The 16,065-nt window shown below is 42.7% G+C and overlaps 1 protein-coding gene across 2 annotated transcripts in view; it reads left to right on the top strand.

Moving 5' to 3' along the window:
- Positions 1-626: 626 nt before the first annotated feature.
- ATPAF1 (ATP synthase mitochondrial F1 complex assembly factor 1) overlaps positions 627-16,065 on the top strand; it is a 30,788-nt gene continuing 15,349 nt past the window's right edge. Inside the window, exons 1-6 of one of the 2 annotated variants that reach the window (XM_045064474.1) lie at positions 627-987; positions 4,258-4,366; positions 8,314-8,364; positions 8,963-9,025; positions 12,333-12,383; positions 13,514-13,561. In XM_045064474.1, the coding sequence (XP_044920409.1) occupies positions 668-987; positions 4,258-4,366; positions 8,314-8,364; positions 8,963-9,025; positions 12,333-12,383; positions 13,514-13,561 (642 nt within the window). In that variant the 5' untranslated portion in view covers positions 627-667. The remainder of the gene's footprint in view (positions 988-4,257; positions 4,367-8,313; positions 8,365-8,962; positions 9,026-12,332; positions 12,384-13,513; positions 13,562-16,065) is intronic. The other variant, XM_004741532.2, reaches the window with a different exon arrangement.

Genomic DNA, 16,065 nt, shown 5'->3' with positions numbered 1-16,065 from the left:
GGTTCAAGGGGATGAAGAAGATGGTGGTATTGGGTCAACAGAGAGGGAAAAAAAGAGCATTACAAGAATCAAAAACAGCCCAAATCAATACTTGTTAGAGACAGACACAGGTGTCTCTTTGAAGAGGTTTGGCTCAAGTTCAAGGTGGGTGTCAAGAGGCAGAGGGAGACAAGGTTTTGGAGGCAGCTGGCATCTTGCAAAGAGTTCAGTCCTTGGGTAGAACTTTGGCAAGTCTCTTAATGACTCTCAGCCTCAGTTTCTGCATCTGTAAAAAACAGAAAAGGCCTGTCTCACAGGATATGAAGCAGATGGTGTCCTGCACAAAGAAACACCCAGGAAAGAGAAGCTGCTACTGTGATTATAGTTGAGGAAAGGAGCTTGGATGCTGAAGAACAGCAACTACTGCCGGCGAGCGCCAAGAGAATCTGCAAGGCAGCAAATCCGAGCGGCTTTCTGGAGGAGAGGGAGCGCGGAGGCTGCTGGATCCGAGCGGGAGGGCGTGGAGCCGGGCAAACTTGGGGCGGGGGAGGGGAGGAGACAAGCGGCGGCACCCCGAGCCGCCCGCCGAGCGGGTGGCGGAGTCGCGAGTCCCCGCCCCGGGGGGCCCGGAACCTTGAGCGCGCGGAACCTCGGTGCCGGAGCAGGGGCGCGGCGGACCGGCAGCGCGATGGAGCAGACGTGCTGGCCGCGGGCTGAGGCCGACGCGCCGGGGGAGGAGGAGGCGGGGGCGGCCATGGCTGCCGTGGCGGCGGCAGGTGGTACGGGCCCGGCCGTGTTGCAGGTGGCTGGTCTGTACCGGGGGCTGTGCGCCGTGCGCACCCGCGCCCTAGGCCTGGGGCTCGTGTCCCCCGCGCAGTTGCGCGTGTTCCCGGTGCGCCGCGGCTCGGGCGGCCCCGCGGGGGGCGCCGACGGCAGCGGGGTTGGAGCCGAGCTCGAAGCCAACCCCTTCTACGACCGCTACCGAGACAAGATCCAGCAGCTGCGCAGGTGCGGACCCCGGCCGGCCGGCCGGCGGCGGGCGGGTAGGGGCGGCGTGTTTCTGGTGGACCCCACGCCTTCAGTGCTTAGAACAGCCTTGCGAAGCAGGCTCGGTTACTGTCTGCACTCTGTGGGTGATGTGTCTGTCTGTGGGCTCAGAGAAGCAGGATGACTTCCTAACATCACACAGCTAGTCCCAGAAACGAGCGTCTCCGCAAAGTCCTGGCTCTTCCGCGAGTTGTCTGTGCTCTAGTTCTCAAAACGCTGAGGTGGATTCCTGTGTCAGCCTTAATGAGGTAGACGGTTCCAAGAGACCTGCCCTGATTATAGAAATGGGAACATAGAGCCTTCTAGAGAAGGGACTTGACTTGCTCAAGGTCACATATTGAGTCACTGAGGCCTGGCCTGGAGCTCGGGTTCCTAAGCTTCTAGCTACAGCCCTGAATACAAGGAAAGGAGGTTGGGGGAGAGAGCAAGGCATCAAAAACTAATGGAGTCGCAGATCATCCATTGAACCCTCTCATTGAGAGGGAGAAACAGAATCCGCAGCAAAGACCTGCCAGAGGTGACACAGAGCTCCTTGGGATTCATCTGATCTGGAATCCAGGGTTTCTAACACTACCCCTCAGCTTCCAGATGAAAGGACTTGGAGATCAAGAGGTTTGAGGTGCGTGCAAGGGGACCAAGAGAGGGTCTTAAGAGTTAAAGTGGAAAGAGGTGAAGAAAATGAAAGGTGAAAATTAGAGTGGCTTTGAAGAGAATCTGGCAGGGTAGGCAAGCATTTGTCTTAGAAAGAAAACCAAAAGCTGCATACTGTAACTTCCTTGAGCTCTGTCTCATCTTTACTTCCATGGCCTGAATGTACTTCTCCATCATCTTCTGGACTCTTGCAGTCATCCTCTAGCTAGTCTTCCCCTCTTCCACCCCAGTCCGTCTCACTGCTGCTGTGGTGACCTTCCTCCCTTTTTGAAAAAACTGACAGAATAAAGGAATGAATATTTTTGCCCTCTTTCCAGCAGCATTCAAATATACTCAAGGATTTCTCTTTCTTTTCTTTTTTTTTTTTTTTTAAAGATTTTACTTATTTGACAGAGATATAGAGATCACAAGTAGGCAGAGGGAGATGGGGAAGCAGGCTCCCCTATGAGCAAAGAGTCTGTTGTGGGGCTCGAGCCCAGGACACTGAGATCATAACCTGAGCCGAAGGCAGAGGCTCAACCCACTGAGCCACCCAGGCGCTCCAAGGATTTCTCTTCTTTAAAACCTTTCGTTGACCTACATTCCCCTCCAGCCTTTTCTCATTGATCCCTTTCACAGGCTACATCTTAGGAGAGTTGTCTACTTATACTCTGGATACTTCACAGTTCCCACTCATTCCTACTCATGAAACAATGAATGGCTGGTTTTATACTCCTTCCCCACAAGGTCATTCCCATCAATATTTACACATGCTGCTGTCTCAAAGAGTGAGAATCCCAAAGCACCCTCAGTGACTCTAGATAATGTCCATATTCCTTAGTGTTCTACACAAGGTTTTCATGCTGTAGCATCTGTCAGTCTCTCTATATTCACTAAAACCTGGGCCCTTGGAGCACCAGCCACAAGTTTGGTGTGAGCCAGTAGCAGGACAAGGCTGTATGCCCTCTTCACCCCTTCAGCCCAGTATCTGGATTTTTGCATCACACTGCATTGGTGAATTGGGAATATTTGATCTAGCTGCAGGCCCACTATGTCTAGAGTGTGGACAAATTGGAGGGTGTCCAAAGAGCAGGTTTATAGTGAGGAAATACTCACAAATCACATGTATGAAGAAGGGCCAAAAGAACTAAGGAAATTTAACTTAAAGAAAACTTTCAGGGCTGTCATAATAGCAATTTCCAAGTACTCAGATAAAAGGGATTAGACATTTTTTCTTGTTCTTGAGTGTGAAAGATATAGATGAATAGATTTAAGCTCAGAACATTTTAATAATAAAAGATGTCCAAGGTGGGAATGCAGAGTCCAGTGCCTAGGCCACCCCTCACTCCCTATCCACTCACCATGGCAGCCCAGGTTTGACTGTGGATATTTGCAGCACTAACCCTGGTCCTGGCATTTACAGCCCCAGCAGGTGCCACACCCCACAGGACAGGACCCCTGGAGTGACTCTGCACTGAGTTGCTGGCCTGCTGTGGAGGGAAGGAAGAAGATCTGCCCATGTAATGGCATGAAGGGCATAATGTTTAATGTCACTTCTGGAACTCATTTTTATGAAAGAGGGGCCCCATACAATGCCTTGACCAGGAATCACTCCACCAGAGAAGTGATCAGGATGTCCTTGGATCCTGCAGACTACACCTATGACACTACAGGTCTCATGGCCCAGGAGCTGTAATCCCTGTATGATGTCTTCACCAAAGTGTACAGTGCCAAATATCACATCGTTGGCTACACAGCCTGAAGAATTCTTAACAAGGATGGCAGCCTCAACCTGGACTTCGGACCGGAAGACCAGCTTCGTTTTGACACAAAGGACCAGTTCTGATGTTTCATTTGCAGGAGCCAGTGCTTTGGAGAGAGAGTCAGGGAGAAACTCAGGTGCTAAATCTTTTCCTACAAAATGCCTCTAAATTACCTGCATCTGAATAAACAGATGTTTAACCTTTGCATGGGCAGAAGAAGATGTCCAGAGCTAGATGTGTTCATGTAAAAGCTTGACACCGGCTAGGCTACTGGATTTCTGCCTGAGTAGAATGACCAAGCGAGATGATTTCAGAGTGCCCTCTTGAGGATTTGAATTCCAAGCACCCAGAGTATTAGTACCTGAGGGACCAAGGTTTACATCTTCTAAGAAGTAACCTGCAGGACAAGAATGTTACACAGGCCCCTTGAAGGTTAACAATAATTAAATAACTGGATTTATTTTTCCACTTTCTTGATTTATAGGCAAATCCTTCAGCCTTTGAATGCTTGTGTCCTCTCTCTCTGGAAGTGCAGCATGATCCTTTGTTATTTCTAAATTCAAAAAGTCCCTGGGGCGCCTGGGTGGCTCAGTGGGTTAAGCCGCTGCCTTCGGCTCAGGTCATGATCTCAGGGTCCTGGGATCGAGTCCCGCATCGGGCTCTCTGCTCGGCGGGGAGCCTGCTTCCTCCTCTCTCTCTCTCTCTGCCTGCCTCTCCATCTACTTGTGATTTCTCTCTGTCAAATAAATAAATAAATAAATAAATAAAAAAAATAATAAATAAATAAATAAATTCAAAAAGTCCCAGATGTTTTCACTTTTGGTTTACCTTTGATCAGGTCTGACCCAGCTGCTTTTGAATCCCGACTGGAAAAGCGCATTGAGTTTCGGAAGCAGCCAGTGGGGCACTTCAGGCAAGGTGACTTTATCAAATGTGTAGAACAGAAGGTAAGACCTGCTCCTCTTTGTGGTATTGGCTCCCCAGTGTGCTACACCCCCATTCCCAACCCTATCTTGGGAGTGGGCTCACTGATGGGTCAGCTGGATGAACTGAATGTAGCCTCTCTCTACACAGCTCAGTCTCCAACCATAAATGGTATCCTCCTCTTTCTGGCAAAGTACTGTGGTCATGGTAGAGGTACAGAGGGATGAAAATGACAGTCCATGCTCCTGGCGGGTGTGGTAGAATGGTTAAGGCAAAGCACACATGGCAGGGGGGCTCTGGAGCTCCAGAGAGAAAAGTGCGTAATAGCTACTCACCCTAAACAAGAATCAAAGCTGGGGGGAGGCATGTTGAAATCTAATAACAGTGCTTTTCAAACAGTGATCTGCAGTAGGAAATCTATTTTACACTGCAGTTCGGTATATACATGTGTGTGATTGTAACTGAAGCAGAGCTTTTACAAAGCAATGCTTATTTTTACTACATCCAGTGCACTTCTTTTTTCTTTTAAAAAAACTTTCGCCACAATCCCGGCCAAATCCAGGTTGATTTCACAGCCTGTGATTTGAAAAGTACTAACCTAGGGTGGTATATAGAACAAATTGGAGTGGGAAAGGCTGAAACCAGGAAGGATATACAATAATCCAGGTGTGGACTGTTTGGGCCTGAAATAACATACAGTGGAAAATTGGGATTCTGCATTGTGTTTTAGAATGAAAGATGTTTATTTAATTTGGACAGTAACTTTTTTGCCTTGAGTATTCTAAATTTTAAGAGAATCCACTCAGTCTTTTAATTACTGGTTGAGTTCATGAGAACAAAAGCAAGTCACTGGGTTAATCATTATAAGGTTGGGGAGCAAATTCAACCTCCTATCACAAACATAGTTTACAACCTTATGTGAGCAAACAAGTCTCTATTACAAATATTTTAAGAAACGTAATTTCCTATGGTAAACACTTACAGTGCCAAGGTTACAAATCAGTAGCTCTTGGAATATTACTGTATTATAGACTTGGAATATGACATGGAAAAGCTCTTTGCCCTCTTTTGTAAACAGGCATAGAAATTCACTTTCATGATGATAAGATGCAAAGTCAAGATTTACCTTAAATTATGGCAACTCTTGGGTAAATAATGACTTACTGTCTTTCATATTTAGCTAGATAAAGGGGCTAATGACTCCACTCACAAAGCCTTTTCTTTGCTCTGAGTCATTGGCTCCCTACCACATGAGACCCAGCATTCCCCCCCAACCTGACACAGGGCTTGATGCCAGGACCACAAGATAATGACCTGAGCCAAAGTTAGATACTTAACAACCTGAGCCATCCAGGCACCTCAAAAACTTTTTTTTAAAGATTTATTTATTTGAGAGAGAGTGTGCCTGAGTGTGCATGATTGAGCACAGGTGAAAATGGAGGGAAGGGCAGAGAGAGAGAATCTTTAAGCAGACTCCCTGCTGAGCATGGAGCCCTGATGTAGGACTCATGCATGGCTTGATCTCACAACCCAGAGGTCATGACCTGAGCTGAAACCAAGAGTCAGATGCTTAACCCACTGAGCCACCCAGAGGTCACAAGGAAGGAACTTTTATTTTTTTTTTTTATTTTTTTTTTTAAAAGATTATTTATTTATTTATTTGTCAGAGAGAGAGAGCGAGCACAGGCAGACAGAGTGGAAGGCAGAGTCAGAGGGAGAAGCAGGCTCCCTGCGGAGCAAGGAGCCCGATGTGGGACTCGATCCCAGGACGCTGGGATCATGACCTGAGCTGAAGGCAGCTGCTTAACCAACTGAGCCACCCAGGCGTCCCGGAACTTTTAAATAAAATATTTATTTGGTAGATGATACGAAATTTCTACAATGATTGAGTAATATAAATGAAATTTTTATGAGTGAACTTTAGTATATAAATTCTTGAACACAATTATGCTGTGAAACCTAATTCAGTCATCAGAGGCTCTTACCTGTGTATGAAATCACCATGAATACGTAAGCAGCAAGTGCTGACTGGTTTAGGGGTATTGTGTCACTACTTTTCAAAACTCCCAAACTGTGAGCGGTGTTATCAGTGATCCTCATGAGATTTCACAATATGCAACCTTTTAGGTTATATAGTAGTTGTGTTTCTAAAAAACTAGGGTGTTTATTAAAGCCATGTTAAAAAAGAAAAAGGAAAAGCAAAACAGAGGTTAGAGTCTAGACCCAGGTAATTATGAAAAGGTTTTTCACTTATGAGGACATCTGGCTAGACACTGAAAAGTGCAGAGTGAGGGAAAATTCTTCACAATGTGCAATTCCTTTATAAGATTGCAGCTCCTGGCACTGCTTACCCGCTCACAAATACAAATGTCCTCATCCAGTGAACTATTGTGATAACAGAAGAGTTGTCCACACGGATTTCTAGAGCACCTACATGGAAATAGTAAAGTACCCATTTAAATGTTTTATTAAGGGACTCTGGGTAGCTAGTTGGTTAAAGCGTCTGAGACACTTTTGGCTCAGGTCATGATCCCAGAGTCCCAGGATTGAGCCCCAAGTCAGGCTTCCTGCTCAGTGGGGAGTCTGCTTCTCCCTCTCCCTTTGGCACTCCCCCTGTTTATGCGCTCTCTAATAAGTAAATAAAATTTTTAAAAAAGATAAATGCTTTATTAAGTGTTCTTAAGGCTTTTGGCACATACCTTCAACTATAATTTTAATTACCATATTTCATTGGTTCTAAAACCCACTTTTTTTTTTTTTTTTTTGCATTTCAACATCTCCAGAACTCTTAAAATTGAGGTGATATGAAAGTATTGTGCTATTATTTGGTTGGCATCATTTTCTGATACATAAAATAATGGTTTCTCTTAAGTAATGTCTTAATTTAAAATAAAATGCAATAAGCTTATACTTGGACTTAAATTTGTTATTTCTGAAAGTACAAATGGAAATAAAGAATGGATTGGAGGGACACTGTGGGAAAAGAATATACAGGGCTTGTTGATTAAAAGGTGAAGGCAGCTGTGCAAATGGAGGGTTTCATTTGTTTTGTTTTTACAGTGCAACTGAAGGTGAGTGGTATGAAAAGGAAATCAGTTCTCTTTTTCTGGAAAGTTTATGAGTGAAGGACAGACTACATTAGGATGCTGCCACTATATAGGGTATGACCAAAAAGACAATGGTATATCCAACAGATTTTTCTACACCAGACTTTTGCCTAATTTGTTGGTACTGATTCTGTGGGCATCATTTATTAAAGGTTTGGATTCTTTGAGGCACAGAGTAACAAAAGACAAGACTTTATGCAGACAGTGTTTCTCAGCCTCGGAATACCAGGTGTAGATTGTACTCCTCCTGAAAGGCATGGACTTGAACTGAAAAATTGAGCGAAAGACTTAGAACAACACATCCCTGTTATCAGCAATCTCATAATAGGATTTCCTGGCCATGGCCTTTATCAGTGGTAGTGGACTAGAGAAATAATCACTAATTTAATAGAGGGATATTAAGAGTGAGTGCTGGAAAGACTAGTCTGGTAAGGATGCCTGCCATCAGAAGTGTGTCACATGAGAAACAGCCTTCGAAAATACAAGTTTCCATTGCTCACCTCCTTGTGGCTCGCTGTGGAGCAGATCAGAGAGCAGAGCACAGGAAACCTCAAGCAGGCCTCATTCTGGGAAGGAATCCCTCATTATCAGTAGTGGCAGGTACAGAATGGACTCTACGTACTGGAAGATGGTAGTTACTAACAAGTCTTTTCTCATCTCTCTATCTCAAAAGCTTAGTCATGGAAAAGCTGTCTCCAAACAATGACTCATAGAACAGTGTGTACAGTTACTATATAGAATGGAGAAAAGTGAGTTAAGTGTCAGATTACTAAATGAGATATTGTGCACCTAACCCAGCATGATGGTATTTTTCTTATGAGTAAGGTGTACAGATAAATATCCTGTCTCATCATGTATTTCAGACAGATGCCCTGGGGAAACATCCTGTGAGCAGAGGATTCACTAAGGGCAAGGTAGGTTTCTAAAGATCTAAGTCTGAAGTCATATGGAATATCTATAACTGCAGATTTGAACATACTTACTGTGGTTCAGTGATTTTGTGATTTTTTTCCAACTGTAGAGATGAAAAATATTTCTATGACTTTTTATGTCCTTGATAAATCTCTGGCATAGTGTGGGTCCTGAGGGTGCTAGAGGAAATATGAAGGAAATCCTAGTCATATGCTTTCTTTCTATAGGAAGTAGTTTTTAAAAATCAAAGTATGTTTACTCATTTAATTTGCAAATAAGGAGCCACCCCAGTAGAATAGCAGTTAAAGGTGACAACCAGATTTTCTCTTTTTACCAGCTGCAAAATGCTGCAGTGCTCCTCAGTGAGGGTAAAGCATTTGGAAAATACTTATAGATACTCCTGAGGAATAGGACTATGAAAACCTGCTGGGGCTTAGGGGTTCACTTCTCTGAGCATTCAGGTTTTGTTATACACACTCTGTACTTATTGAAGATCGGCTCCACTGTCCCGATCTGTCGCTTCCCACAAGGCTTACAGGTAGCTAAACTGTTTTATTTTTTTAATTGTGGATGTTAATTGCCTTTTGTTTTCTCATTCAGACTCTCAGTTCAATCTTTAACATTGAGATGGTGAAAGACAAAACTGCAGAAGAAGTAAGACAGGTAATGAATGAAAATGGGCTTGCATACTTTATGAAAATGTGTGCTCTCTAAGCCAAATCTGAAAGGAGAAAGGAGCATATATTTCTTGACCCCTCTTTCCAGCCAAAATGAAAGGTGGTCATAGAAAGCAAAAGTGGTCAATTATGTGAAACAAAATGGCAGAAGAAACTTAACCTTTCTTGATTTTACTCCTATATGTCTAATCAACTCATATTACGCCCTTCTCTTTCATTTCTGTTTGCCCACATCTTTTTTTTTTTTTTTTTAGGATTTTATTTATTATTTGACAGAGAGAAACACAGTGAGAGAGGGAACATAAGCAGGGGGAGTGGGAGAAGGAGAAGTGGGCTTCCTGCTGAGCAGGGAGCCTGATGCGGAGCTTGATCCCAGGACCCTGGGATCATGACCTGAGCTGAAGGTAGACGCTTAATGAGTGAGCCACCAAGGCGCCCCCAACCCCATTGCCCACATTTTATTTAAAATCGTCAGTACTGTGTTCTTGGCATACTGTACTACCTAATTAGGTTTCCCTGTTCTTATTCCTCCCTGCTTCTCCACCTCTGATAGCCTTGCCAGTTGAATACTCTTAAAGTTCTGCTTTCATTATGAAAAAGCATAGTGTATTTGTTAAGAACACAGACTCTAGGGGGCCTGGGTGGCTCAGTCAGTTGAGCACCTGCTGGTTCTCCCTCTCCCACCCCCCATGTTTGTGTCCTCTCTCTGTGTGTGAAATACATTAATTAAATCTTTAACAACAACAACAAAAAAAACTAAGAAACCAAGACTCAGAGACTCAAGAGCCAAGCCACGAGTTTTAAGTCCTAGCTCTACCACTTACTACGTTAATGACTTTGATATGTTCTAACCCTAACCCTAACCTGTCTGAGCCTTAGTTTCTCTCTGTAAAGTGGAGATAATAATACTAATAGTAGTACTAATAGTACTTATCTCAGGGCACCTGGGTGGCTTAGTGGGTTAAGCCTCTGCCTTCGGCTCAGGTCATGATCTCAGGGTCCTGGGATCAAGCCCCACATCAGGCACTTTGCTCAGCAGAATAGCTCTCTACCTACCTCTCTGCCTACTTGTGATCTCTCTCTCTGTGTCAAATAAATAAATAAAATCTTTTAAAAAAATAGTACTTATTTCATAATAGTAATAATAGTACTTACATGTAGAGCTCCTTGGGGAATTAAATGAGTTCATATTTGTAAAGCACATAGAACAGTGCATAGCACAGAGTAAGTGCTACATTTGTGTTTTTAAGTAAATGAATAAAAATAAATATTATGTCAGTGACCTGCTTGCAAATGTTCAGTGACTTCCTATATTCCTTTGCTTGCCATTCAGAGTCCTTTGTTATTATAGGACCTTCTTCAGGGAGCTTTCTGGACACCTTCCTTCAGAGCACTTATGATCTGTCCTACCTGTTTGATTATTCCATACACCTTGATTTGCATTGCTGTTTACATTTTCATATTGTGATCCTTTTCTCTCTAATTAGACTATTATAAGCTATTTATTGGCTTTTCTTGTAATTCCATGAATTATTTTAGGTATATTGAGAAAATCAAAATAATAAAGCAGTAGACTGTGTGCCAGGTACTATACTTAGTGCTTCATATGCACTATTTCATTAAAGTCTCATAACTATCTTGAAGTGCAGGTGCTATTATTTACAGTTTACAACCAAGAAAACTATAATTTAAAGAGATTAAATAGCTTAGGGTAGAGCTGGGACTCAAACCCATGTCTGTTTGACTCTGCATCCTATTCCCCTTCGGAAAGTTGTGCCCATTGCCATGAGTTTCCTTTGGGTGCTGTGTCATTTATATCAGCAGAAGCATTTATTGAATATCTACTAAATATCAGGTTGTATGCCAGACATGGAAATAAATGAGAGAATCCCCTCCTCTCAAAGAGTTTTAGCCCAGTAGAAGGACAGAGACGGAAACAGACAAGAACAGCATAGGGTTCTAACGTGTGTTAATAGAGGCTTATGCAAAGTCTCGAACTGTGTCTTTGGGAAGAGATGCCAATAGAAAGCGGACACCAACCATGTTTTTTAGGGGAGAGAGAGAGAAGCCAGGTCCAGAAGGCTTGATCGTGTGATGAGTATCATGCAGACCTATAATTTTAAACACAAGTTTGTGTTTGTTAAAATAATTTTGAGTAACCAAAGTCAGTTATGTTAGGAAACATCTATCTGCCTATAAATTTCATTTGATTCATGAACTATCTACTAAAATAGATTAAATAAAAATAGAAGGTTATGCTGTCATTAAAATGAAAAGATTGTCTGACATGTAAAAAAAATAAAAATGGGAAAGCAACCTTTGGCTGCACTGATAGTGGTTTGCCCAGGTCCTGGGAGGTAATAGTCCTTCTGTACCCTGTGTTAGTTAGATTATACTTAGCCCCCCCCCCAATTCTTATTGAAAATGTTGACAAAGCAGAGCATCTCTGAAGGAGGATGGCCCTGTTCTTCAAAAGCTCACTCGGGTGTCACCTTGGCTGTGATGCCTTCCCTGACTTCTGTGCCTTTGCTAATGCTATCATTCTTTACTTAAGATGTGTGTCTTCTATCCTACCTGTTTATCTTCCTAGCCGCCTTGTTCACTGCGCTAACTCCTGATCATTCTTGAGGATACAGTTCAAGTGTCCCCTCCTCTGCCATTCATTTCCTAACTTGCGTTAAGTGCGTCTTTGTTGCCCTCAGAGCACCTTGGCTGTGGTTTGCACTGTAATGCTCTCGTGCTAAGCACAAATATACTAGTCCTCACAATAATCCTGTTAGATTGATAATATTGCTATTTTACTGATGATTTTTGTTTAGTGATTTTCAGTAATTGGCCCTAAGTAGCATGGCCAGCAAATGATTGCAGCTGGGATTTGCATCTAGGTCTGCCTGACTCCAGACACTGGGTTCTGAATGACTGATGTCCTGGCTGGCTGAGAAGCCCACAGTGGGCTGGGGAATATGGGTTTTGGGGAGAAAAAGAGAAGATATGAGAAAAGAACGTGTCTGTTGCATACAGGCACATCTTGAGAGAAATGATTAACAAGGTCATGGAATCCATTTGTCTGACAGGAATTTATTTTTAAGAGTTACAGTTTAATCATCTAGAACAGTAAATGGTATTAAATCTTTTTTGTAATCATGTACTAGTAATAAAAGCATTACATTGGGGTTTTTTCCTTGTTATCAAATAGTGTGTTAATTCTGAGCAATGAAAAGCTGTTCACTGTTTCTTGACACAGGTTGAAAAGATTACCCACATGTCACAGACACCCTCTCTTTTTTGTACAGATTTGGCAGCAGTATTTTGCAGCAAAAGATACGGTCTATGCAGTTATTCCTGTAAGTAGTTTGGAGGGGAAAATGAAAGTGTTATAGCATGAAGGTCAGGGCTCTAACCTTAGCAGGCAGTTGTCTTTACTTTTTCTATGTTTATTGCCTCTTGAGAACTTACATTTATAGCTCCAAGGGTTTTTATTATGCCCTAAGCACCAAAGATTGGAAGCTCCATATGGTATATTTATGGCTCTTGTTTTCCCTCTTTCTGGTTTAGAAATGTCTCTTTGACTCAAGTCTCTGACAAGGGAGCATGGTGTAAGTTCATGTTGCTAAGCAATTTCCAAATGTGTTTTACTTCTTTTTGGTGTTTTCCAGCCACTGTTGGAATTTCAGACAGGGCCTTGAACATAGCTTTCTTCCCCTTTTGTCTATAAGTGACCTATTACTGAGCTGACTATAAAGCCTCTTCCTAGGCTTTTTCTGGCATTTTCCCTTAGCAAGTGGCATTTTCTTTATATTTTTCCCTTCTTGAAATTGCTGTCTTGGAGATAGTCAGTGGCCACTCTTGACCACTGAGGTTTGTCAGGTGCTGTTAGTTTCTTCTAGTTAACGTCCTCACACTAACTTCTGCATAAGAAAGCATTTGCCATTCTGGGTTATTGGCTAGTTTTTTAATTGTTCTTCCCTGAAGTCGTTTAGGTTAAGTTTACATCAAGCATTGAGTTTACATGTATGAGTTTAAGATTAAGGAGGAGAACTTAGAGACAGAAAAGTAAAGCCGGGCCGTGTGGTTGCTCTGAGAGTACTGCTACCCCAGCTCTTATACACACAGACGCTTGCTCTTGAAATGTTCCACGGCCAAAAGGATCTGCACTTTTTGTGATATTTTAGATCTGCAATGCTGACTCATTGCTTGAACAGGCCTTCTTGGCTCTCCCTTAGCCTCAGTGGCCAGAAGTCTCTGGCAGAGTCTGGAGGCTTTGGAGTATCCACTTCTCACGGATAATTCTGATATTGAGCAGCCACACACCCACCCGGTTTTTCTCTCTATCATAAGAGGGACTTATAAATGGTAGAATGTAAGAGATATTTTTAGTTGTATTTTCATCCTAGAGTTAAGTCTTGGTGAATTTAAATGTGATTGCAGCCTTACATTTTATTGGTTTTGAATTTTATTCTTTTCTAACCTACAGAAAGAGAAGTTTGACTTGATCTGGTCCCGGGCTCAGTCCTGTCCAACAGTAAGTTTCCAGTGACCAGATGAGGATTGCTTATCAGTGCTGCCAAACAAGGATGTTTTCTGACCTACCCCTTCATAATCCATCCTGTCTCATGTGGTATAGCACTCTGTTTATTTAACAAAGATGCTCACGTGTTGACTGAACTCCATAAGTGAGATTTTAAGCTGTAAGGGATCGTGTGGGTTTGTCCCAGTAGGTGGCTCAGGCTTTTTAGCTCTCTGACACAGCACAGCCCTTTCTGATTTGGATCTCTGTCAGTAAAAGTGAACATGGGAGGCAACACCTGAGCTCTTCGCATTTTCACCCTTCTTTAAGTTCTGTTTTACTGCCAATGCCTTTTCCTTTTTGGCCATGCTATTCTGCCTGTGTGTGTCTAAGGAATTATGATATTGTTGGAGTCATGAGCTGCCAGAAGACCCAAGGGAAAAGGAATTGGTGAGGCGGACCATCTGATTTGGTGTCAGTAATAATTTCTAGGATTTTCAGAAAGATTTTCCTAACATTGCTGAGAGAAATTAAAAAGCATCTAAGTAAATGGAGAGATGGACTGTGATGGTGGATTGGATGATTCAGTATTATCATCGTTGATCTCTAGAGTAAATATCCCAGTCAAAATCCCAGTAGGCTTTTTTTTTTTTTTTTTTTTTAAGAAATTGATAGGGGTGCTTCAATAGCTCAGTTGGTTAAGCAGCTGCCTTTGGCTCTGGTCATGATCCTAGAGTCTCGGGATCAAGTCCTGCATCAGGCTTCCTGCTCAGCAGAGAGTCTGCTTCTCCCTCTGCCCCTCTCCCCTCTCATGCTCTCTCTTTCTCTCTCTCTCTCAAATTAAGAAAAAAAAAAAACTTTAAAGAAATTGACAAGCCATTTTAAAAATATATACATTTGGATATCCAAAGGACCTAGATTAACGAAACAGGTTTGTTTTTGTTTTTAGTGGGCAAGAAACCAAGGTTTATTGAGTGATAGTGAAGCAAAGTTTATTGAGTGATAGTACAAAGCTCCCAAAGAGGTAGGGGACCCAAGGGAGTTGCCCCAAAATAATTTTGAAAAAAAAACCAAAAACATAAATTAGAGGACTTACATTTCATGATTTCAAGGCTTATTATAAAGCTACAGGGGTGCCTGGGTGACTCAGTCAGTTGAGTGTCTACCTTTGGCTCAGGTCATGGTCCTGGGTCCTGGGATTGAGCCTAGCATCCGGCTCTCTGGTCAGTGGGGAGTCTGATTCTCTTACTCCCTCCCCTCTGTGCTCTCTCTCTCAAATAAAGAAATAAAATCTTTAAAAAAAATAAAGCTGCAATAATGAAGACAGTGTGATCTTGGCATAAAGATCACACTGTCTTCACCTGGACGGCTCAGTGGGTTAAGCCTCCGCCTTCGACTCAGGTCATGATCTCGGGGTCCTGGGATCAAGCCCCTCATCAGGCTTTCTGCTCAGCAGGGAGCCTGCTTCCCCCTCTCTCCCTGCCTGCCTCTCTGCGTATTTGTGATCTCTGTCTGTCAAATAAATAAATGAAGTCTTGAGAAATAAAAAATTAAAAAAAGGGACGCCTGGGTGGCTCAGTTGGTTAAGCAGCTGCCTTCGGCTCAAGTCATGATCCCAGCATCCTGGGATCAAGTCCCACATTGGGCTCCTTGCTCAGCAGGGAGCCTGCTTCTCCCTCTGCCTCTGCCTGCCACTCTGTCTGCCTGTGTTCACTCTCTCTGACAAATAAATAAATAAAATCTTTAAAAAAATAAATTAAAATTAAAAATAAATAAATAAATTTTTTAAAAAAATGATGACCTATATAGATCAATAGAACAGAACAAAAAATCCAGAAATAGACCAACATGTGTGGTCATTTATTTGTTAATAAAGGTGCCAAGGTAATTAAATGGGGAAAGGATAATCTCTCCAGTTTGGATATCCATATGTAAAAAATGAACCTCTTGGGGCACCTGGGTGGCTCAGTGGGTTAAGCCTCTGCCTTCGGCTTGGGTCATGATCTCAGGGTCCTGGGATCGAGCCCCGCGTCGGGCTCTCTGCTCGGTGGGGAGCCTGCTTCCCCCTCTCTCTCTCTACTTGTGATCTCTGTCAAATAAATAAATAAAATCTTTAAAAAAAAAATGAACCTCTAAACTTACCTCATATTGTATCCAAAAATTAACTCAAAATAGATCATAGATATAAATGGACCTTCTACAAAATACTATCTTATGTTAGTGATCTCAGGCAAAGATTTTTTAAATATATCACAGAAAACTCAAACTATAAAAGAATTCAAAATTAGTAAATTAGATTTCATCAAAATTTAAATATTTGTATTCTTATGGTTTTTTTTTTAATTAATTTATTTATTTGACAGAGAGAGCGATCACAAGTAGGCAGAGAGGCAGTCAGAGAGAGAGGAGGAAATAGGCTCCCTGCTGAGCAGAGAGCCCAATGTAGGCCTCGATCCCAGGACCCTGGGATCATGACCTGAGCTGAAGGCAGAGGCTTTAACCCACTGAGCCACCCAGGC

Source organism: Mustela putorius, unplaced genomic scaffold (assembly GCF_011764305.1).
Source record: "Mustela putorius furo isolate JIRA1106 unplaced genomic scaffold, ASM1176430v1.1 tig00003853_pilon_pilon_pilon, whole genome shotgun sequence".
Classification (NCBI taxonomy): domain Eukaryota; kingdom Metazoa; phylum Chordata; class Mammalia; order Carnivora; family Mustelidae; genus Mustela; species Mustela putorius.
The sequence above is the reverse complement of the archived record's forward strand: the minus strand, read 5'-3'. Positions and strand labels throughout refer to the sequence as shown.